The sequence below is a fragment of the Carcharhinus amblyrhynchos genome, chromosome 12 (genome assembly GCF_965287045.1).
Source record: "Carcharhinus amblyrhynchos chromosome 12, sCarAmb.v2.hapA, whole genome shotgun sequence".
Taxonomy (NCBI): domain Eukaryota; kingdom Metazoa; phylum Chordata; class Chondrichthyes; order Carcharhiniformes; family Carcharhinidae; genus Carcharhinus; species Carcharhinus amblyrhynchos.
The window spans coordinates 51,158,986-51,181,177 of NC_137335.1; the positions used below are offsets into that span (position 1 = coordinate 51,158,986).

Sequence of the window (22,192 nt, forward strand, 5' to 3'; positions counted from 1 at the left end):
GGATGAGAAGCCAATGAAGGTTAGTGAGTTCACAAATGATTGGGTAGTAGGGCTTAACATGGCGTAGGATAATGTTAAATGAGTTACAATTTATAAATGGTGGAAGTTAGGAGTTGGCAAGAAGAACACCCAAGTATCAAACTTTGTGATAACAAATGCATGGGATATCTTTCAGTGTCAACAACATTCAAACAAAACAGACTTAGGCCATGTTTTGGAGGTAAAAGTAAGTGGTCTTGATAGCTTGAAGCTCAACTCAGGAGAAAACAGTATAACAAAATTGTGCATCAGCAGACTTACTCTGACTGAGTTAACAGGGAGAGGAAGATACAATAGAGCTCCAGATAATGGGTGGAATTGTCCTATAAATGCACACTGTTGGCTCAGGCGAGGAAACCAAATGTGAAGCTCGCAGGCGGCAGAGCCGGCTTTTCTGGCCTGTGTAATTTCAAAGGGGAAGCGAGATTCACACAGTCAGCTGGAGGGGCGGAGCCTAAGAAGGCAGCTATGTTGGGAATCTCAAGATTGGGGAACCATTTTAAAAGGACACCCCAAACTCTAATTTAAATAAAAGGCAGCCCTCCCCAGACACCAAAACCTCCCTCAGAAATGGGGAAATCTCTCCTCACAAATATGGAGGCTGCACATGCAGGCAACCCACCTCCCCACAGATAAGGGGAGCCCCACACACATGCAAAAAGGAAACCGCCCCCCCTTCCCAATGGAGACCCTGCAGCAGAGTTCCCCAGAGGCTCCTTAACAGATTTCCAAAGGGCACTGTCAGAGTGTCAAGGGGCAAAGTGTAGGCATGTCTCAGCACCCAGGGGCTATACTTACCCACGCACCCCCAGAATGGTCACCTTGACTGGTTGTACTTTTTGAAAACCAGTAGTGATTTGTGCTGGTGTGGTGTCACATCAGCTGGGTGGGTAGTTAGGATTAGGGCGGATGTAGTGGCATCAAGCCCACTAATGTAATGTTCATTTATACAAATCAACCTCATGCCCTTCCTAGAGTTTGTGCCCGCAGTCATCAGGGCCATTAGATCGTGGCCATGCGTACGGTGAAATTTTGACACTGACATGCTGTTACTTAAATGGTGGAACTGCAAGGCCGTGCGTACTCCCGCTCTCATGCCTTTGTCAGCTTCCGAAATGCTTACAATTTAAATCGAAGGTGCCTGAGTGAACAGGGAACAATTGCAATCCCGTGGTGGGGGATGTTTTTCAGTGGCGAGTCCCACTGTCAGTCAATGCTGCAGCTACAGGTGGGCTATAGTAAACTTCCTGACTAAAACATGACTTTGCATCATGGCTAACACTTTCCTGCCCAACTCCATTTCCATTAACATAAGACTTAGTGAGAGCACAAAGATTTTTTTCAAATTAAAATTTCTCTTGTAAATAATTCACATTGCATTGGTTTCATTCTGTTGATGTATGGATCATTGTTGAGATTAGCTTAGTCAGAGAGTTAACTGTACTGGCATGCCTCATGGTTGATACAGTGATAGTTACAGGAGAGTTGGGGGCATTTATTTTTATTTCCAGAGCCTACTTCCATTTGGAGTAAAATCAGTTTTGTTTTCAACTAAAATACTGTAAAGTTTATTTTTTTCATTCTATTTGGGGATTTTATTGTTGCTGATAGTCTGTGCTCCATGTTGTTACTGTCTAATAATTTCACATTGAAGGATTGATGGTTGGGAAATAAGCACCGAAATGTTTATCAAATGACAAAGAAATTGATTCCAAGGAACATGGTTGAGCGATTGGGTGCGATCATTTCTGCTCTGTCTCAAGAAATGGGTAAAATAATATCCACTCTCGAGTCAATGAATTATCAAACACTTTGAACTGAGCAACACAAATAATGTAGCAAAGAGGAAGGTTAGTATTCTGCACATTGGAGATTTTTCTCAGTGCTAGAAATATTGCTCACCCTTTCATCCATCGGGATCTTTGAACTGTCATCCTGGCTGTCCTCGAGCACTGGAACCCTGACCATTGATAGGCCATTAAGCGCAGCCCACTTCAACGGCCCTATCTTTTGGGCTTCGGCTGCAGCTAGTTTCTGCTTTTCTAAATTCTTGGGACAGAGAAAAGACACACTCGTGTCACAGGGGCTGATACTCAAAGAGTAAAACGTTTCAGAAGTATTATATTTTAACCAGGACTATTACAAATAACATTCTTTTGAATACAGAGTTTTGTAAAAAAAATTGTTCTGCTACAAACTTTAGCAAATGATGTGTTTTCACTTTCTCAGGAAATAAATACCAGCAGGAGTAGGAACAATACAGGTTTCTGAGTCAGACAGTGGGTTGGTCTATATGTATTAGAGTAAATAATTGAATTATATCATTTATGGGAACATTGAAATTATTTTTTTTTAATGGAAAGACAAAAGCAAGTTTTGAAAAAAAGTTGGGTTCAAACACAAGAACACAACACGAGAAGTGGATTTGATATTAATTTTGTTTAGACAAATAAGTCACAACTAACTATAATGTGGCCACTTTATGTTTTTTTTCAGTCTAAAATATTTAATGTGTTGGACTTTAATCAAAAACCTCTCCATATATAAAAAACTGTTTACCACTGTGGTTATGCAATATAGATACAAGTCAAAGCTTCTTTAACCCTTTGTTAATCAAATGTAAATTTTATATTCTATCAAATTTTCTAAACCAGCTTTTTTCCCCAGTTGCATAAATGCATATCAGTGATACTAAAAATAAGCTAGAATTACCCTCAACATGATTTCCCTTTCCACAATGCTGTCTTCAGTAGAAAACAGTTCAGATACAGGTCTTTCTTTGACTGGTTCCTTTTTGACACGCTCTTTCACACTGGTGAGATCAGGCTCAGAAATGGATGGCCCAAGTGAGGACCCATTAAGTGTCATTTGTTCATTTCGTGTGAAGGTATCTAGTTCAGGACCTGGCAGTTTGGTTCTGATAATAGACTCTGACATTCTCGCTTGTTCTTGTCGTAATGCTCCATTACTTATACTCTTTTTGTTCCCTGGATATTCAGGAGGGGGCTTGTTTGGTATTTTTGCCAATGCTGCCTGCAGCTGGGCTCTGTAGTCCATATTGTCATTAAATGCTGGTATTTGAACATCATAGTCAGGGGTCTCCTCTTCATCTTCACTTTCACTGCTATGAATTAGCATTGTGGCATCTGACAGTGTCTTCTTGTGATGGTATGACGGTTGCTGTTGAAGCTCATGGACCTGCTCCTCTTGGCGTCGTTGATCACGCATGGTGTTCCTACGCTGGGGGACTGAAGCACTTAATGTTTTCAGTGCCATGGCCTCCATGCCACGTACCATGCTGCTGATTACCTCTAGACTGTGACGTTTGTTAACAGCTGCATGATGTTTGGCTGCTGTGAGGGGCTCGCTGACCTCCTGCAAGGACTGGTGCACAACGGGTGAACTGTCCTCTTGGAATGTCTTCACAAAGAGCTGGACTCTCCGACTGACTAAATCAGGGCTGCTGCCACTAACATATTTATGACGGTGACTGGCAAGGTCCGGTGTACTGGTGGCAGGCCGAGGACGTGGATACGGAGGCGGTGGTCTACAAAAATGATTTCTCAACATATGGGTAGTACTGTAATTCTGAGTACCCTGTAATTGCATATTGGCAAGTTCTGGTGTACTGACTGTATGTGAGATTGCACTGTTTGCTGTCCGGGTAGGTGCAGGATGACTGGCATTGTGCTGGGCTGAAGTGGCCACGGGCTTGTTGTAACTGTGCTTTGACCCATAACGAGAAGGATATTGGGATCGGTCCCTGATCTCTGGCTGACTGTAAACCATGGGTTCCGGCTGGTTGTATGCATGAGTGTTTCCAATATTAAGATTTCTCAATGACTGGCTTTGACAATCCATATGAATGACGCCTCGCTTCATTTGCCTCATTACAGTTTCATAGTCAGGTGTAGGTCTATATGAGGGCACAATGATAGCGCTGTGCCTGTGGCTGGGGATGTAATCTGCACGCATGATGTCACTTCCAGGGATGCTGAGATTAGAGGACACCGGAGATGCCTGGATGAAGTTTTGTGAATGATTCAATGAGTTCATGCTAGAAGCACTATACACACTGCCATTTGGCACAGTTCCATTCATGTAATTATACTCCATTGGACATCTGTCCAAGCTAGACTGAGACCTGCAATAGAACCCTTCCTCGTTGCCATGGTAAATGCTATCTGTTTGAAACAAAGAACAGGCAATCAAAATGATGATTAAAAGAGAGTCATAAAAACTTCAGTAATTCAAAGATTAGAGTTCACATTACAGTCTACACTGAAATGGCTAGGTTTATATACATGAAAAATACGCTGATTTGTGCAGCAAATAACTTATGGGAAGACTTGTGTCCATACCAATATGAAGAAAGCACAGTCTCATCATATTCTACACTAAATGAATTTGCTCAATGCACTCATTGTAGAATCCCACTGAATCAATAGTATACATTTAGAACTCAAATAAAAAGAAAAGTGAATACAATAAAAATGTACTTGACTCAAATATGTCTCCCACCAGCAACCACTGCCATAATGAACAAGGGGACCAGTCTTTCAATTCAATTCACCCAAATGAATTCCTCACACTGTCTGAATTTATAGAATCCTCTTTTACATTTACAGAAAGAGGCCATTCAGCCCATTCCAAATAACAATCCCACCCAGGCCCTAACCCCACATATTTACCCAGCCAATTGCCCTGACACGAAGCAGCAATTTTAGCATGGCCAATCTACCCAACCTGCACATCTTTGGAGCATGGGGGCAAACTGGAGCACCTGGAGGAAACCCACGCAAACACAGGGAGAACATGTAAACTCCACACAGACAGCCACCCGAGGCCAGAATTGAACTCTGGTCCCTGTGCTGTGATGCAGCAGTGCTAACTACTGTGTTGCCGTGTTGCGCAAATTTATTGTACATTTTACATTATACTATTCACATTGGACAGAGCCTCACAAAAGTGATGACCATTCTTCTTAGTTATTTTGGGAGCGGGTGTTGGTAGGTCATTGAATTGCGGAAGCTTTCATAATAAGCTTGGTTTGGGTCATGACCGGACATTCACGTAAGCATTCTTGCAACAGAAATGCTGCCACTAGATAGACCAGAAACAAAATAAGAGAAATACCTTGTGAGGTGTTTGTTTCAGTATAATGCTCTCCATACTGAACGTGCATTGGTGGCAGTATAAATGGCTGTTGCCTTGGCTAAAATCAAGCAGCAAGAATTACATGAATATGAGAAGCAGCACAATTTTAACTTAAGTAAATCAGTGCAGCTATTAATTTCATACAGCAACACTGAAAGTTGCAAGTAACACCTTTTTTGAAGGTGAAGTCGATTATACTATCACAATATCAAAGCGATCCATTGACCCGCTCTTTTTCCCCCCTTGCTTTGATGATATTAATGTTTCGAATTTCATTCGCATGTTGGTTGCGGTTCAATAAATTATCAGGCAGGTTTTGCTGAGGTGGCAGTAGCTCCAAGGTAAGGAAGGGTAAAAACAGCCATTGTCCACACACCTGGTTTTCTATCCAGTTACTTGGGAAGTGAAGTACATGTTTATGGACTAGAATAAGAATACAAATCACCCCTGACTTGTGATGCCCTTGCAGAGCCTCCCAGTACTAATTCGGAGACGGAGACGGAAACGGAGGAGGAGGAGGAGGAGGAGGAGGAGGAGGAGGAGGAGTGCTCAGACGAGTTACCAGAAGATATCCTGTGCTCCCAGAACTGTATTTTGTCTCTCTTCTTTCCTTCATAGGATCCTACAGTGCAGGAGGCGGCCATTCAGCCCATCGGGTCTGCACCAATCACAATCCCACCCAGGCCCTATCCCCATAACCCCATGCATTTACCCTAGCTAGTCCCCCTGATATTAAGGGGCAATTTAGCATGGCCAATCCACCTAACCCGCACATGTTTGGACTCCACTTCTGCATTCCAGAGTGGAAGAAGGGATAAAAGGGTAGGATGGGGGTGAATGGTATCAGAAAATATTAGCACAAACTGAAGTTAGGCTAATGAAAGTATTTATAAAGTGGTCCTAAACAAGTTAGTACCATTTTGATTCTGTTACTTCTAGCATTCTTAACAATTAAATACCATATCTCAACAAAGCACAGTAATTATTGCACTAGCTTTATCTCTATTTCATTTGAGCAACACAAGAATCATTGATGGAACAGATCCTTTCTGCTATAGTGAACTACATCCAAAATGCATCAGGAGACAAACTAACTACAACATAAAGCACTTTGAAAGCCCGCCTTTTAATGTAGGAAAAACATTTCTGAACATTTATAAAGTATTTATGTTCAGAGAAAAAGAAATAAAAACAAATCAATACAACTTGACGACATCGAGACTCCTGATTCTTAAAGATAATTATCCACAGAACTGTTATTCACACGAAAGGCTTCATAAGATGTAATTTAGAAGATTATTGCAAAGTTGCTAATGTAAATAAGTCCCTGTTTTTATCCATTATTGCTATCCAATGCCGTATGTTGCACTGGGGACAGGAAGCATACCAAAGATGATCTGCTCCACGTGGGTCGTCTCCTGATTGGCGTTGGGGAACATGACTGTGTCTGTCTGTGAGAAAATACAGCAAAATGTTAATCTTTCAAAAATGTGATTTGAATAATTCTTTTGTTTGAGGAGCCTACTGCTCTGTTAACTTACAAGCACATGCTTCATAGATCACAAACTTCCAGGGAACGAAGGCACTACTTCACACACGTTCTTGTGCCCAAGATAAGTGGAAGAGCTTGCAGAAGGTAGCTTTGCTATGTAACGTGTTTAAAAATTCATCCATAGGGTGTGTGTGTCAGTGGTAAGTACTGTTCATCCCTATTAGTGTAACCTAGTGGCTTACTGGAATATTTCAGAGGGTAGTTTATGAGTCAAACATACTGCAGTAGGTCTGGAATTGCACATAGGCCAGACAGAGCAAGGAAGGCAGATTTCCTTCCTTAGAAAGGCATCAGTGAACTAGATAGGTTTTTATGACAGTCAGGTAGTTACACAATCACCATTACTGAAACTAGTCCCAGATTTCTATAATCAATTAAATTTAACTTTTCCAGCTGTCTTTGTAAGATTTAACCTCATTAGAGCAGCTCTCTGCATTAGTAGCTTAGTAACATAACCACTACGCTACTGTACCCTTGTGTTAAATTACATTAAGTATAATCTTCAAACATCACACTCCACTGTCCTTTCTCAACCAGTTTGTGCAGAATAACCCTTGTATTGGTGAACAATTCTTTTTTTTAAAAGCAACAAAGCAGCCACTATGGACAAAACAATCATTTCCACATTGTTCCTATTCTATAGGTCCTTTCCTTGTGGTAAACATCTTGACAGATTAATGGGGAGTTGTTTCAACAGGTCATGGCAAATGTTATAAATGCATGATCATACAGCTTTAGATACGCCAATACCATGTGTAACCAGCTTTGAGGACAGGTTATTCAAGTAAGCTGCTCCAAAATAAATCTGGGCCTACATTCAAGGATTTTACAAAAATGATTGAAATAGAAACTATATGACCCAAGCATCCCTGGAAGTGCCACTGGGTAACTGTAGTTAACCTTGTACAGAAACTAAGGCACTGAACCATTATCACCCATGGATAAAACAAAAATGCAAAAAATCAATGCATTGAGGAAGGGTCACGGCAAAGTTTAGTAGAATAGGGACTGTTTGAATCTCAAAAGTTATGCTTATATTAAATAGGACCTTGCTTTACTGCTCTGAAGTGCTGAGGAACTGACTGAAGTCAGAACCTGCAGCCCCGATTTTAATCAGAACTGCCCAGCAAGGAGGAGGAGATTTAGGGTGAACATCAAATGTACAGCCATCTGATTCTGCGCTCCTTTTGGTTCGAATCTCGCTCTCGATTGACTTTCTAGCTTCTTTAGTTAAGGATATATACTTGATACATCAGTCCAAGGAAAAAAAACTAAAAAAAACATGCTTTTAGTGGTGTTAAGCCTGAACACAAGAAGCAGTTAAATGAAGGGGAAGTTAGGAATGTGGAAGGAATGCTTACATGTAGGCAGAGAGAGTGGGGAATTTCTTCTTATCAGCATATTGAATATTAGAACCAGAACTGAAAGCAAGAATACTTTCTGATTAAATGTGTCCTTTTGGGTTCTTTCTCAGTAACCAGAAATAATTAAGATAAATGTGAAAGGGATACAGAACAATGAATCAAGTGAAGTACAGTTCAGATACATGCAGTCACAGAAAACCTGGCTTGTGATATCAGTCCGAAACATAAAATCCATGTTAGTCAGCTGAAATAGATTTTTAAAATCACCTGTTCAATGAGAGTGATTCTTTAAAGAATTAGAATCACAGATAACACATGGGCATTTAACAATGAATGAGCAATTCATTTCCAGGGTAGGCTGCCACCTTCAATGTCAGAAACAGAACTGAGAAATTCCCAGCTTGGTCTATCCTGCCCTCAAATACAGGATCTTTCCTTCCCAGTGGGGAAGTGGCACAGGTGCAGTCTGCAATTAGGTCAGCTGACCCTGGAAAAAGTCCAGAGGCAGCCACAAGAGCTATCAGGCGCAGGGGCAGGCTGTTTAAAAAGCCCAACTCCGTGCCTTGGGACTTTGTTGCAGTTATAATGAAACGTGAAAGACCCTACAGCCCTCAGCTCCCCCACCCATACTCTCTCTATTCATGCCAGCTCATGTTCTCCACACCCATTGCCTCTTATATCCTCCACGTCGAGCTATGCCACTTACATGCCCATTCACTCACTTAGCACCATAACCAACCAATAAATGCTACAGTAACAATTGGATGTGCAAAATAAGCTTTTAAAAAAAGTAATTAATACTTTCCACATACTTAAAAAAGCTCCTTTCTGCTACAGGCCAATATAAGTATCAGCCAACAAGACCAGTAAAAGTATCAATAGCAGAATTGCTAGCACCTGAAGCCTCTATCTTGTGTAAACATTGTGCAACTAACAACATAAATCGAAAGGCCAGAGCTGTCAAATAAGCATCGTTCTCCAAAGGGTTCTGGTGTTTCAGTACTTAAATGGACTTTGGGGTTCTCAGCCAGTACTGTGACATCTCATTCCAGGGAAAACACTGCTCGATTGACTCTCTGATCTATGCTGTCAATTGCACAATGCTTATTTCTACTGGTTTCAACTGTTTGCCATTTCTGCCATTTGATACTTTACAGGGTCCGGTGATTGACACTTACATTTGCTGTAGTAGAAAGGAGTTTTTTTAAAGTGGAAAGTTATCAATGAATGATATTGTTTTCAAGTGGGGACCATGAAGGATCATTAGAGGTGGACGGAGGGCAAACCTTGGCATGGGGCATGAAAAGGAACTTTTGAATTTACCATTTGAAGGGTCCTCTCATACAGACTATGGTTCACCACACCTCGAAGTGCGATAAACCATGACTCTTTGTAAAGCTGGCCTAAATCCACAAAAATTGCAGAGAACTAGCCTATCCCCATGACAGAACCAACCAGGTTGGGAGTGAAGGGTATGGGTTCATGACCTGAACCAGCCCATAAACCTAAAAGGCACTGTTGAAAATTGAAAGCCCAGGAATGGAGTTGAGAATCCTGGAATACAGTCCCCCCAACTAACATTTTTTTTTAAACAGGTCTACCGAAACCTTCCACCAAATTGGTGAAAATCAGCTGTTTGTTAGATGGTTCCTTGGCCCTGTTGCCCTAATTCAAATTCCTGACCATATCTACTTTCTCTCTCATCCCCTCTGTTCCATCTCCAAGCTCATTCTGTGACACTTGGGGCCCTATTTTACCATTTTGATTCGAAGTGCTGGGTGGACTTGAAATTCGGAGTGTTTCAAATCTGACCTTTTGAACCATTCTCAGGTGCCCCCATACGCACTCTGCCTGCAAGAATATCAGCGATTCTGAATCAAACTGCAGGGCTTAATGCCCCCAAAACACAAAGGAAAAAGTGCCAGTAAGGTTGGGCGTGCAGCTCATCAAGTCAATTTAAATGCATCACGCTACTTGCCTCACGCCCGACCTTACTACATTTTTGCATCTGAAAATGGAAGCAATGAGATGGTAAAATCGGGCCCCTGGGCTAAAGTGTGCAGTTTTGGTGTCCTTATCTGAGGAAGGATGTTCCTGCTATAGAGGGAGTGCGGTGAAGGTTCATTAGGCTGATTGCTGGGATGGCAGTACTGTCATATGAGGAGAGTCTAAGTCAGTTAGGATTATGTTCATTGGCGTTTAGAAGAGTGAGAGGGGATCTCATAGAAACTTATTAGCAGATTCAGAAAATGTTCTCATTGGTGGGGGAGTCCAGAACTAGGGTCAGTGTTTGAGGATAAGGGGTAAACATTTTAGGACTGAGGTGAGGAGAAATTTCTTCACCCAGCGTGTGATGAATTTGTGGAATTCACTACCACAGAAAGTAGTTGAGGCCAAAACATGTGATTTCAAGAAGGAATTAGATACAATTCTTGGGGCTAAAAGGATCAAGAGATATTGAGGAGAAAAGTGAAATCAGGGTATTGAATTTGATGATCTGCCATGATCATAATGAATGGCAGTGCAGGCTTGAAGGGCCAAATGGTCTACTCTTGCTTCTATTTTCTATCCATGTTTCTATGTATGGCACTCACCTCTTACTTCCTTGACCTAAATGATCAATGCCTGAAAATTAAAATTCTCATCCTGGTGTTCAGTTTCTCCAAGGTTTTGCCCTTCCCTACCTCTGTAGCTTTCTTCCACCCCCATAAATACTCCCCTCAAGTTCCTTGTTTCTGACTTTGGCCTCACGTACTTCCTTCAACCTCCCTTTGCCCTATCATTGGGATTCCTTTCCTAAATTCTTGCGCTTCTGCCTCACTTTACAGAAGATCCCCCCCTTAAAAACCCACCCCTTGCTTGTCTCATTTCTTTCTTTATCTTGGCATCCAATTTTAGACATGCCTTTGTGAAATGTTCTTCAATGTTCCTTCTATATTACAAAGATGTACACACACACACACACACACACACTTGAATGGTAAATAGGGTATTGCGATTCCAACATAAACCAGCTACTGCGGCAAATTGTGCAAAGGTGCTAATTATCACAGATATCGGCTCATAGTGCCTTTGTAATCATATTACTTTGTTCAGCTTAGTCATGTAATGCTGCTCTAAGGTACAAACATGGAGTGCAGGGATGCAGGACAATTATCTGTACAAAATTAGGTTCCTGACCTAGCAAAATCTGTAGAGAAATCGCCATCAAGCTGCTTTCAAATTGGCTCTGGATAGTGTGTGACCTGAGGCATACTTCTCAGCTGTCATGTTTTAATCAAGATGTCAAACCCTAAGCATTACTTCTGAGAAAAACAGCAGTCTTGTACAAAGATATCCAAGCTTGCAAAATCAATTGATGTTTCTTTCTTTATCTGGCAAGCTAAGGAGAGGGAACATATTCCTGCAACGATTGCCGAGACAAATTAAATTCTTTGAACAGATTGCAGGTTTAATTCTGTCAAGGAGGACTGTTTAGTCTCTCACTCTGCAGAGCTCCAGAATGTCATACTGCAGCTACTTTTCCCCACAGGTATTCATTATTTCAAGAATAACAGTCGAAATCTACAAAATGTATAACAAAGTGAGCAAATTGTTGTCTCCTTTAACCGTTTAACTACTAAATAAGTGAATGATCCCTGATCAATAAGAGTGGTTAAAATGTAATTTGCCAAACTGGAGTTAATGCTTCGTTTCTAAAATGTAATTCTCTCCTTCTTTAATTCCAATTCCAATTTCATTTCAATAATAACTTAACATCTGTCATGTCACTTACTTGAGGCACAGCTGTTTTTAAACAATCCCGCTTTCTTCAATCTGCCATGCTCAAATAAAGACAAGGAACAGAATTCTCACCTTCACATGGTGGTAAGTATGGACGTGGGTGGGCACAAAATTTCTGTTTACCGTATCTTGCCTCCCCCCTCCCCAGTATGGGGTTGGAGCTGGAAAGTTACCCACCCATAAATGGTGGATAGCCAATCTATGCAATATTTGGCTGCCTGAAATTTTCAGTTGGCTTGGGCCCCAGGCTTTAGGAACTAGGCAACCCAGTTAGAGGTGGTCTGGCCTCCCAGTAGCAGCCTGGGAGGGGCGAGAGCTCCAGGCAGATTTTAAGGCCCTCCCCACCAACTTGGCCACAGCTACTCCCCCTCTACAATGGTGGTCCAGCAGCTGAGGTTTTTTTTTATTTAAGAGTTTCATGGAGAGGGAGGTGCTCTCTTTTTTGCTTTCATACATGAATTGCAGGCTCAGGTTCCTTCCAAGCTGAAGGGCCAACACAGTGGGCCTTCCAGCTTCGAAGGCCTGGCCACCATTGTAATTAGACAGTAAGTTTGCCCTTTGGCTATCAATTGGCCAATTTAGGGAAAATCACGGCCAGGTGACTGTATCCCACACAAACTGTTTTCCAACCTGAAATCCTGTCCCAAGGAATCCCTCAATAAGCTTTTAAATGTCATTGTACCTCAGAATTTTGAAGGTGGTGAACACTCAGGGAATTTTAAATCCTTTCCCCTATACTACACATTCTATCCAATAACTTTAACCCTCTCTTTCTTTGGTCATACGTTTTAGGGCATAATAACAGTTCTTGTCAAGTTAATTGAAAAGGCAGTCAAGTTCAATCCTGAGAGTGTGAAAGTTGAGAAAATTATACACATGGGTAGAGAGATCTCTATTAACCAAGGAAACTGTTTGGTTTGTACAAAAACAATAGTCATAATCACAGATGTGATCCCCAAAGTATGAGTACAACGTCAAGGAAATTTGACATGTCAACTATGACTCTCACCAACTTTTGCAGTTGCACCATAAAAAGTATTATTTCTGGTTGTATCACAGCTTGGTATGGCTCCTACCTGCCCAAGACTGCAAGAAACTAAAAAGGTCATATATGTAGCCTAATCCATCACACAAACCAGCCTCCCATCTACTGACTCTGTCTACACTTCCTATTGCTTCAGCAAAGCAGCCAGAATAATTTAGAACCCCATACACCTTGGGCATTCTCTCTTGCACTTTCTTCCATTGGGAAAAAGATACAAAAGTCTGAGGTCACGTACCAACCAACTCGAGAACAGTTTCTTCCCTGCTGCCATCAGACTTTTGAATGGACCTACCTTCTTGCATTAAGTTGATCTTTCTCTACACCCTAGCTTTGACTAACACTACATCTGCCCTCTCTCGCTTCCTTCTCTATGAACGGTATCCTTGGCCTGTATAGCACGCAAGAAACAATACTTTTCACTGTGCATTAATACATGTAACAACAATAGATGATATCAAAATCAATACAATGTAATGATGGATTGGTCATTGTCAATCAATAGCTTGGTCCAAAGTCTAACATACTCTGCATCAATGAATATTTGCACCATCATGCATTCCACATTTCATCATATCAATAATATGAAAAGATCAACTTACAGTAGAAAATTAATCAGGAAAACACCACATGTTCATCCTTAATTGTCAGTAGTTTGGGATTGATAGTAACCTCAAATCTGTTTCCTGCCTACATCCAATAACCTATCACTCCCTTGTACACCAAGAATCAGCTTCTGATAGTACTTTGTGATTCTTTTTAAAAAACTCAATGTGGCAACTCAAATTTGTTTGAAATAATTAAAATTTGAACGACAGTAGAAAAACAGTCAAATGGGGAGAAGTATTTAAAAGAAAAAAATCAACACTGAGATGTCCTTTACAAAGAAAAGGCCGAGGGACAATTCGTAAAATTCCTCATAGGTTTCTCTGACCTTTGATTCTGCCACCTTTTCCGGAGAACAATCTAACTGAAAGCAATTCCACTGTCAGACAAATAATCCATGGGTAGGTTGGTGTACATGGAATAAAGTGTAATGCTCAGAATACTCACTCTGTGCAAATTTTATTCTGTTTATAGAATTTGTGTCTTGCTGTGAATAACCGTGAAATGTATTTTGCCATTTCCATATCGTCCTAAAGAGGAATAAAAAGAGATTCACATGTGCATATACTGTATAATACCTGTAATAGTTGATTTAATAACTGAAATGGTGAACATTAGTACTTTTCATCGTTCTTTTCATCATACAGTTTTATATATACACATTACTGCAACAATCAGTGAGCTTGTTAGGCAGGGTGGTGTTGCACACTCTGTTACATTTATCTCTTCACAATTCAGGGGCAAGGATCTTTTACAGTCTACCACCTAAAAATCTATCCTTAGAACAATTGTTTTTCCCCTCTCTCAGCAGAGATTTTGGCCAACGAATTTTTAAATTACCCCCTGGACAGGCTTGGGAATCCACAGGCACCCTGCCTTTCCGCTTCCAAATAAAGTCAGATGATGGTACTTACTCAGGAGGGAGGTGAGACGGAAGGGGCTTTGTGAATCTTGTTGCTGACCATCCACCTTTTTGATGGAGAAGACTTAGAAATAGCCACCTCTCCCATTCTGTGCTCCACCCCACAGCTACATCAACAATCCCAGCAGTTTATTCAAAGCCATCACAGAAATTATAAATACAATCTTTTTTGTGCCTCTGCTCCCTTCTGTGCCTCCCCTTCCCCCTTCTGACGATGTACTCGTTGGAGTTTAGAAGGATGAGGGGGGATCTTATAGAGACGTATAAGATAACAAAAGGGATGGGTAGGGTACAGGTAGAGAGATTCTTCCTGCTCAGAAAGGACAGCAGGACTAGAGGGCACAGCCTCAAGATAAGTGGGGGGGGATTTTAGAACGGAGTTGAGGAGGAACTTCTTCACTCAAAGGGTGGTGAATCTCTGGAATTCTCTGCCCGTTGAAGTGGTGGAGGCTACCTCACTAAATATATTTAAGTCACGGGAAAATAGGTTTTTGACAGACAAGGGAATTAAGGGTTATGGGGAGAAAGTGGGAAAGTGGCCACTTCAGATCAGCCATAATCTTATTGAATGGCGGAGCAGGCTCGAAGGGCTAGGTGGCCTATTCCTGCTCCTATTTCTTATGTTATGCTCTTGTTCTTATGATGTGACAGGTTTTCCTTGTTGGCAATGGTAAATTCCCTATTGCATGGCAGCGATCCTGCTGAGAATTTGCCCTGCATCCACAATGAAATCCAATGCATCCATATTGATACTTGACTCTGGAAAATGGATTGGGTTCACTGCAAAAAGTGAAGGCAACGGGCACACCTGCCCCAGAAGGAAATTTCAGCCCTTAAGGCGCTGTAACACACCTTATAGATACAGCATATGATCCTTCACAGGACAGGTGTGTCGGCCCCAGGTACCCACAAATAGCTATGGCAGATATGCTCAAGATAGAGCTAGTGCTAGTGGATTCTTGGGTGAGGGTGGAATTTTACCATCCCACCTGTCACAGGTATTGTCGCAGGCGGGACATGGAAAATGCAACGGTCTGTTGACCTTAGGCAGGATTGTTCAGCCTTGGGGTGAACGGGGCCAGAAAATCCAACCCTTAGTCTTTTATTTCTTCAGGTTTGCATATGGGAATGAAAAAACGCCAAAGAGGCATTTTCACTCAAAATATTCAACTCCACACACATCCAAGCTCGACTCGAACTTTTTTCACCCGATCCAGAAGCCAAAAGTAGTGCTTTCTAACTTTAGAAAAGACAACTTTGCAATCAAAAACAAAATATATGCCAAAGAACACAAATGAGAATAAAGTTATATTGTACCTGCCAGTGCAGCAAACACTATAATCTATAATGTATAGTATTATAAAATTAAAACTGTTGAGGTGTCAAATTAGATGTGATGTTCTCAGAGGTGCAGCCATATTTTCACAAGAACTAAATAGTGATACAAAGTAACCCAAATATATTGCCTAACAATGTGTTTAATTATAGATGCTGCCTTCTTAACATCATTGCATAAAATATCAGACACATCAGTAATACAACCAGCTTTCTTTAAAAAAAAAGCTTTCCTCATTAGAAAGGAATTTGAAAACCTATGATTGGGAGAGATGAAAGATTAATCAATGTAATGGGTTCTTCAAGAGAAGTTACAAGATAACTTGGGTTATTTGAAATTACATCGATCTGCTACGCTACCCATTCAAAACGCATTTTGATGGATCAGCTTGGTTATTGTGATTTAAAGGAAGCAAAGCTCTCCAATGAAAGCTGTTCTAAGTTGCTATCCGAGACCTCAGAATCAGCCATATCATCAGTTTAAATATATAAACCCTTCTCCTGTAATCTAGCACATACCAAGCATTAAAAGGGCTAAATGCTAATTTTGTGTTGGTGAGACTTTTTGGAACAAAGGAAGAGCAAAAAGCAGTCATATTTAATTTTTAATACAAAAAATTGAAAATGCTGGAAAATCTCAGCAGGTCTGACAGCATCTATGGGGAGAGAGAACAGCCAACGTTGCAAGTCTTGATGACCCTTTGTCAGAGTAGCAGCTTCAGTCATGATAACTTAATGTCCTACCGCAATTTCTATGCGACTAATTATTGTACATCATGTTTTGCGAGATCTCAGCTTTTTTTAAAGCTGTTTTATATGTTGTCAAGTACATTGCTGAAAGCAATGCAGCTTTGCCAGGCCCGAGTTGTTCTGCCAGCTCTATATTGGCCAGGGACAAGTGATGTTTCACTCTGCATATAAATGGAATTGGCTTCGCGCGAGTACAAAAGCCTATAGTTTCAAATTGCCTGTGTTTTAATGCCAGCATTAACATGTTTAGAAAGAGCGGATGAAAATAATACAGATTAGAAAATCTAGACTAAACTATTTTTCATAATTGATCTCAATGGGCACTCATGTGTTAGGTAAACGAGTTTATATGCACTAACTGGCCATCATCTGATGTTTCAATGAATGTTACAGACATTTCAATTCTTCGAGTTGTAAAAGGGTTGTCTTTGTTTTGGATGCCATGCTTAAAATTGTCACCCTCTAGAACAGCCTGTTAAAAGTTAATAGTTTAAACAGCCTTTAAACGGCAGCATAGTGGCACAATGATTAGCACTACTGCCTCACAGCACCAGGGACCCAGGTTTGATTCCTAGCTTGGGTCACTATCTGTATGGAGTCTGCACATTCTACCCGTATCTGTGTGGTTTCCTCCAGGTGCTCCGGTTTCCTCCCAACGTCCAAAAGATGTGCTGGTTAGATGCACTGGCCAAGCTAAATCTCCCTGTGTACTCAAACAAGCACTAATGATGACTAGGGGATTCTCACAGTAAGCCTACTTGTGACATTAATAAATCAACTTTAAAAAAAAACTTTTCTTGTCGCATTGTTCTTGTACCATTTGCAAATGATTTAAAGCTTTCTCTTCAACTTTTTAAAAATTGCCTTCCTGCAAAACAGCCATTAGTAATGTCCAATCATAATGCAGCACCAATGCCAATTTGTGAGCCAGACCACACAATGAAAGTTCAGCTGCTTCCCTGATGTAAACTTTCATCAGAACAACGTACAATCTCTTGGTTTATAAATAGTGATAGGCCAGAACCTGAAACACATCTGGTGATACAAATACACAATTAATTAATATCTTAGATCATAGAATCATAGGATCCTAGAATCCCTGCAGTGAAAGAGGGCATTTAGTCCATTGAGCCCACACTGACAAAAATCCCACCTAGACCCTATCCCCGTAACCCCAAGTATTTGCCCTAAGGGGCAATATAGCATAGCCAATCAATAGCTAACCCACACATCTTTGGAGCGTGAGGGAAAACTGGAGCACGTGGAAGAAATTCACGGTATAAATTAATTAATTAATATAAACATCTACAGAGGATGAGGGGGGGCTTGGGCCTGGGTGGATTGCTGTTTTGGACAGTCGGTGCAGACTTGATGAGCTGAATGGCCTCCTTCTGCACTGTAGGGATTTTACAGCAGGGAGCCAGCCATCTTTGGAGGGACCAGCAGATCCTAATAGTGGGGACGGCTAGAAAATCTGCCCATTGTCTTCAGATCCCACTCCAAAAAAAATACAAAAATTCAACTGGGTATGAGTTAATCCTTGCGTTATCTACAACATACTTTAAATAAACACAAAAAAGAACGTTGTCCTGATACTTGTATTCTATTGTGAACTTCAGTTATGCAAGCAGTGAAGGAAGGTTTGGATGAAAAAAGCAAAATGAGGACTTGCTTCAAAAAACTGCAGGTATTTGAAATTTGAAAATGATGAAACAAGTAGCAACATATTGCAATGAATCAAGTAGACTAGGTGCACAAAGAACTATTTGAATCTCGCTTTAGTCTACAGCCTCAAGCATGGCCCTAAGTTTAATCAGGCAACCTGTGAGGGAGCACTAACCTCTAATGGTGGCTTTCCTCACACTGCTCAGGTGCAGTCACATTTGCTGGTTGCAGGTGGACTGTACAATCCCTTTGAAGAGGCCTTCTGTTTACATTCTCATGTTAGTGTTGGTAAGAAAAGTTAAAGAAAACACACACATCATTTTGAAAGGTACAGAGCTTAAAAAAAAGGCAGCTCCTGGCAAGGAATGGAGATTTCAAAATATTGTTTCAGATTGAGCAGCGAGAAACAGAGATTTCAGTCAGACACCCTTTAGTATGAGAAAATATCTGGCGTTCTGGAAATTGTTCCATTAATAATAGCATGCAAATAGTAATTATCAATTTAATGAAAGAAGTGGAATGCCAAAAATGGTTGAGGATTAATAATCAGGAACGAAAGCCCAAAACCACACACACACTGCTTGAGAGTGGGCAAGTCACCAAATAGTATCATATAATAGTATCATTGTATCATAAAACAATCCAAAACAAAATTAATTGTGGCCTGGAAAAATTTGGTTTATAAATGAGTGCCAAAACTAGCAAACTGCGTTTGACTAAGTTGACTAATTTATTTGATGAACAAACGGAGAGGGTCCACCTTAACTTCAGAAGTGGAATATTCCACTGTGATTGCAGTTTTCAATTCCATTTGCAACTCTACAGCTGCTGAAGCAGTCTATACCTACATGCAGCAATACCTGAAAAAATGTCTGGCTTGGATAAGTAATGTACACACCATACAAGTGTCAGGTCATGTCTGCAACAAAAGAGAATCTAACCGCCTCCCCTTGATGTTCAACAGCATTACCATCACTAAAATCAACAATCATAAACAACCTCGGGGTCAGCATTGACCTGAAACTTGACTGGCCAGCCATATAAATAAATATGTGGGGGTAGGGCCTAGGTGGAACTGTGGTCGGTGCAGGCTCAATGGGCCAAATGGCCTCTTTCTGCACTGCAGGGTTTCTCTGGTTTCTATAAATGCTGTCAGAACAGGTTAGAAGCTAGGTATTCTGAGGAGTGTAACCGGCCTTCTTACTCCCCAAAACCTAACATGTGCAAGTTACAATTCAGGACTATTAAGGAATACTCTCCATTTTCCCAGACGAGTGCAGCTCCTACAATGCCCATGAAGCTCAAGCCTGCACAGAACAAAACCCACATAATTGACAACCCATCAAACATCTTTAACACTTAGAAGAGCAAGGATAGCTGGCATGTGGGAACACCAGCTATTGCGAGTTCACACATTTGGAAATGCATGGCTATTCTTTCATCATTGCTGAATCAAAACTCTAACTCTCTTATCAAACAGCACTGTCATACTTAGAACACAGAATTAAGCAGTGGAAGAAGGCAGTTCATCACAACCTTCTCACAAGCAATTAGTGATGGACAGTGTATTAGAGACATTTTGTGATTAAATAAAAAGCTGGAGCAATTCTCTGGCCCCATGTGCTCATGTGTAGATCACACTAGTCATGATGTGGATATGCCAGTGTTGGACTGGGGTAAACACAGTAAAAAGTCTGACAACACCAGGTTTAAGTCCAACCGATTTATGTGATAGTGAGTTTACTATCAAATAAATTGGTTGGACTTAAACCTGGTGTTGTCAGACTTTTTACTAGATCACACTAGGGCAGGACAACTGTGCGGCAAGGACCAAAACGCGTTTACTGCTGGGGAGAAGTCACTTTGGGATTCATTTTGCCCCCAAGCACCAACATAATCTGGTTCCCATCCATTTAAATATGCCAGCGGGGATTCTCCAAGCCCTTATTTGCAGGGGGCACAAATCATAATGCTTCCAGCTGGCCCCACTTGGGTTCCCGTCTGATGCCAGCAAGCGGGAGGGATTGTTGTAGCCACGCAGGGGGATGGGGGGGTGCGTGCTGGTGGTGCTGTGTTATCGGGAGATCTGGGGCACTATGATTTCCAAGGAGGCATCTTCAGGTGCCTACTGCAAAAGCAAATCTAATTGTGGGAGGATTCAGGCTCCAAAAAAAAACAGATCCTAACTGTGGTTGAATTATGAACAGAATCATACCGATTCTGGGTGGCACAATGGTTAGTACTGCTGCCTCACAGTGCCAGGGAGCTGGATTTAATTCCAGCCTTGGGTGAGTGTGTGGAGTTTGCACATTCTCCCTGTGTCTGCACAGGTTTCCTCCCAAGTCAAAGGATATGCTGGTTAGGTTGTGTGGCCTTGTTAAATTGCCCCTTAGTGTGCAAGGATGTGGAGATTATGGGAATTAGCAGGGTAAATACATGAGGTTGGGGGCGGGGGGGGGGGGGGGGGGGGGGAGTTGGGGGGAATACAGCCTGGGTAAGCTGCTCTGCCGGAGAGTCAGTGCAAAAACAATGGCTGAATGGCCTTCTTCTGCACTGTAGGGATTGTATGGTCCTCCTAGCAGGGATCTCACCACTCTTCCTGCTGGGAACATCACTGGAGTTTCTGGGAGTATTCCATCCACTATTTTTTGCTGGAAGAACTGGGAAAGGCAATGGAAACTAAATGGTACAAAATTTTAGTAGGGGTACAAGAACAGAGGAGGAATAATTCAGGAAGAGAAGGGGCCACAACGGTATTACAACTGGACTAGCAATCCAGAGGCTTTTTATTTTGATACTCATTTAGTATGTCCACATGCACAGCATGGATGAATAAGGGGTCATTTGGTTTTGTATAGATTAGCTAGAGAGAGTATTTTTGCAACTGGGTCCTAGGAAAGATGATAGAGGAATGAGAATTGAGATGATTAATTAGATTTTCTAAAGTAATGCCCTAACCTTGATCAGTTCAATAAGTTCAAAAGAAGGTTTTGCCTTGGATTTCAAAAGGAGGAGAAAATTGAAGAAGTTTGTAGATGGAGGCAATGCCACTTGAATAGCAGAGTATGCTCAAATTTAATTAAGCGGTCAATTTAATAGTTAATATGATGGCTTCTGTTATTATCTGCAACAGTACAATCTAACAGGCAATTCAATCAATGCAGTTAGGAAATGTCTAAAAAAAAGTAGCATTACAGTATACGTACGTACAAAGCATTTGCAAGAAGAATAAAATCACAAAAGATTTGCAAAGAAGGAGTATTATAGACAACTTGCTGAAGATTTATCACAGAGACCATCTCCAGTGTAACAATTAGGATAAAACAATTTCTAAATTAGTACGAAATCAGAGGTTTAAATTCTAGCCCATTATACTTACTGTGTGAAATGGAACTGTTTCTTCTTTGCTTATTAGCTCCACGTTAATTGAAGACCTGTTGTGCGTAATATTTCCAATTTCATTCCATCTGTAGGTATAAAGGTGCCTAGTATTATTGATCATGCTTAGGTTTTATTATTTTGAATCACATTTTGTCAACTCTCTTGGGCTGAGAATCCAAAAACACTCGCACAAATCTATTAAATGATTCATTGTCATGAAGTGATGGATTCCCTGCAGGAGCAAAGAAGAACTACAACTGATTGATTTGGCAGGGGTGGGGGGGGGGGGGGGGCCGTGGTGGTGGTGGTGGTGGTGGTGTGTGTGTGTGTGTGTGTGTGTGTGTGTGTGAGAGAGAGTGAGAGAGAGAGTGAGAGAGAGAGTGAGAGAGTGAGTGAGAGAGTGAGAGAGTGAGAGAGTGAGAGAGTGAGAGAGTGAGTGAGTGAGTGAGTGAGTGAGTGTGAGTGAGTGAGACAGAGAGAGAGAAATTATACACAAGGTGACTCAGTGTAGGCTGCTCTTGCACATATTTTTCAGTTCTCAGGAAGAATTAACTCACACACCCTTCTACCAGAATAAGGAGCAAAATTGTACAAGG

At 41.2% G+C, this 22,192-nt stretch overlaps 1 protein-coding gene across 4 annotated transcripts in view; it reads right to left on the reverse strand.

Annotated features, from left to right (window-relative positions):
• The window catches only part of LOC145350972 (tyrosine-protein phosphatase non-receptor type 14-like), a 217,069-nt gene that overhangs the window by 22,294 nt on the left and 172,583 nt on the right, over positions 1–22,192 (reverse strand). For 3 of the 4 annotated variants that reach the window (XM_080200521.1, XM_080200520.1, XM_080200522.1), the window contains 7 exons: positions 21,595–21,682; positions 13,991–14,073; positions 8,110–8,169; positions 6,584–6,647; positions 5,176–5,254; positions 2,752–4,223; positions 1,942–2,088 (listed from right to left, as the gene is read on the reverse strand). In XM_080200521.1, coding sequence (XP_080056647.1) covers positions 1,942–2,088; positions 2,752–4,223; positions 5,176–5,254; positions 6,584–6,647; positions 8,110–8,169; positions 13,991–14,073; positions 21,595–21,682 — 1,993 coding nt within the window. The remainder of the gene's footprint in view (positions 1–1,941; positions 2,089–2,751; positions 4,224–5,175; positions 5,255–6,583; positions 6,648–8,109; positions 8,170–13,990; positions 14,074–21,594; positions 21,683–22,192) is intronic. The other variant, XM_080200523.1, reaches the window with a different exon arrangement.